The 2556-nt window shown below is 43.5% G+C and overlaps 1 protein-coding gene across 1 annotated transcript; it reads left to right on the top strand.

Annotated features, from left to right (window-relative positions):
* The first annotated feature begins 486 nt into the window (after positions 1 to 486).
* LOC147623921 (fe(II)/2-oxoglutarate-dependent dioxygenase 4-like) lies at positions 487 to 2019 on the top strand. The gene is made up of 3 exons (XM_086820050.1): positions 487 to 549; positions 669 to 839; positions 1031 to 2019. Exons 1-3 carry the CDS (start codon positions 487 to 489, stop codon positions 1331 to 1333), a joined length of 537 nt encoding a protein of 178 aa, XP_086676176.1. The 3' UTR covers positions 1334 to 2019.
* The last annotated feature ends 537 nt before the right edge of the window (positions 2020 to 2556 follow it).

Consider the following 2556-nt stretch of genomic DNA (forward strand, 5'->3'; position numbering starts at 1 on the left):
TGAAGGCGGCCATTAGTCCTACGTATTGATTTGATACAAAACTTATTTTCAAATGTGGTAATGAATTTATAATTTTCTAATTTGCGAGGTACTTTTGAATCCCCATCGAACATAAGAACAGGCTTCAAGCTCATGGATTGCGGATGTTAGTCTAGCATTGCTTCCAAGTATGCTTTCAAATTCATGTTCATTCGAGCATTTCAAATATGCTCTACACTAAACGAAGTATGCTACCCAAGCACTCACACAAAACACGGTAAATGAATTTTAAAAAAACAATCATGTTTTGCAAGCTTTAGAGCATGGAGTGCACCTGGTTTTGATGATGATGATGATGATGTGTGTGTGTGTGTGTGTGTGTGTGTGTGAGAGAGAGAGAGAGAGAGAGAGAGAGAGAGAGAGAGAGAGTACCTGCTTGAGTTTATGCATCAAGACATCTTGTGCATGAGGTAGTTGGGGATTCTCAAGCATATACAAGCTCGTAAAATGTATCCGGTGGATGCGGCACGGTGCACCTGGCCATGGACCCCACGTCATGATGCCAAGACGGTGCTTTGCAATACCTTGGCATGGAAGGATGATGTGGAGAACGAGGCGGCCATCCTGTAGAGCTTGCATGATCATGCAAGTAGCTGCCCTAACGTCATTAAGTGCCTGAGCTTCAATAGCCCCCTTCTTACATCCGCCCACCTCATGCAAGTCCTCAGCTCTCTGAATTAACCGATCCTGGCACTACCCAAATTCCCATCATCGGTCTAGCCGGCCTGCACTCCGAAGAGGAAAGGCCCCACATTCTTCAGCAGATTGCAAAAGCCTGTGCAGAGTGGGGTTTCTTTCAGGTGATCAGCCTTTGATTAACTTAATCATCGGTTAGTGTATTGATAATCAACTTGATTTGCAGGCAGTATAGTCTACATGCACGGTGAGTTCCTCTTATTTCAGATTATCGGTAGTTTATACCTTTTCAGGGATGTTCAGATCGATATATAAGGTTGATTGATTTCATTTGATTTGTTAATGTTTTGCACAGGTGATCAATCATGGGGTGCCACATGGTGTTGTGGATGAGATGAGGGCAGCTTGTTCTAGAGTCTTCCAACAACCTCCTGAGGAGAGGAACAAGCATAGGAGCCAGAACTTTGAGGCCCCATTGGCTTACTCCACAAGCTTCAATCCTTCCAAGGAGAAGGCCAATGATTGGAAGGACGTGTTCTTTGTCCGTGATATGCCTAGAAAGTGCTGCAACGGCTTCGACAGTGCGCCGAAAATTTGCAGGTGGGCTCTGTTCACATCCCATCATCATGGGCTACACCAACCTTTCATCATAGGTTAACTATTTGGCATGTGTTGGAACGGTTCTAGGTAGATTTCGGGGTGCCTGTGTACGTGGCACCTCGCGGGCCCCAGCATGAGCGGTCACCTAGCCGGTGACCGCCTCAGTACAGACAGTGGTACAGACAGCCATGCAAAAGAGTTATGAACACATGTCGGTGCGTTTGCTGTGATTCGAACCTAGGTCCCTGCCAAGGGAGGCGAAGCTCCTATCCACTACACCGCGCGTACATTTGTGACATAAACATGTCCATAACACCTTATGGACATATGTCTACAAATGGGCCCGTCACCGGCCATTGACCGGGTGACCGGGCCCACGGGGTGCCACGTACACAGGCACCCCAAAATATACCTACAGCCTGTTGGAACTAGTCAGTCAACCATCATTAGGCATAGCAGTCCATCCATGAGTTGAAACCAATCAAGCATCATTAGGCAAATGCAAAGCTTTCATCATCACCCATCATTTGGGCTTTTGGGCAATGCAATCTTTTGCCATAGGATAAGCAGATATTAATGGCAGTCCATCCATGTGTTGAAACTAATCAACCATGATTAGGCACCTCCGAGTTTCCAATATAAGGTTAGTCAACCACCATAAGACACTGCTAACCTTTTATCATAGGTTGAGTAAACATGAATAGTAGATACTAGCAGCACATCCATGTATTGGAACTATTCAACCATTATTAGGCACTGCTAATCTTCCATCACAACTCACAAAGTTGCTAAGTGAGAATGAACCAGCTCTCTACAAGGAGGTAACATTTGGAGATTATATGAATAATTTGTATGACAAGGCGGTGGAATCAAATAGAGCTGTTCTGGATTTTGCCAAATTAGTTTTGAAAGATGAGACATACTAGGTATTCTGATGTCTTGGCTTATTTGATATAATTTCAAAGAGTTTATGTTTGGGGCATCATGTCATAACCCAGATGTGTTGAGAATGTATTGATTTTCTTTGATATGATTGTTCAATTTGATATTGAGTTAACTTGTTATTAAATAGTCGAGTAGAACAATATACGTGACAATAGTGGGACTCTTGAGAGGATCATGGCAACATGTCAAGGTCATAAAGACTATGTTCTTTAAAGCTAAAAAAGGACGGTGGATGCTATTCCAATGAAAATCTCTCTGTGTCTCTCTCTCTCTCTCTCTCTCTCTCTCTCTCTCTCTCTCACTTTCTCTTTAAATGACATTATTTTTTTCTTAGAT

The sequence above is a fragment of the Cibotium barometz genome, chromosome 26, assembly GCF_041138505.1.
Source record: "Cibotium barometz isolate CiBa-2024 chromosome 26, ASM4113850v1, whole genome shotgun sequence".
NCBI lineage: Eukaryota > Viridiplantae > Streptophyta > Polypodiopsida > Cyatheales > Cibotiaceae > Cibotium > Cibotium barometz.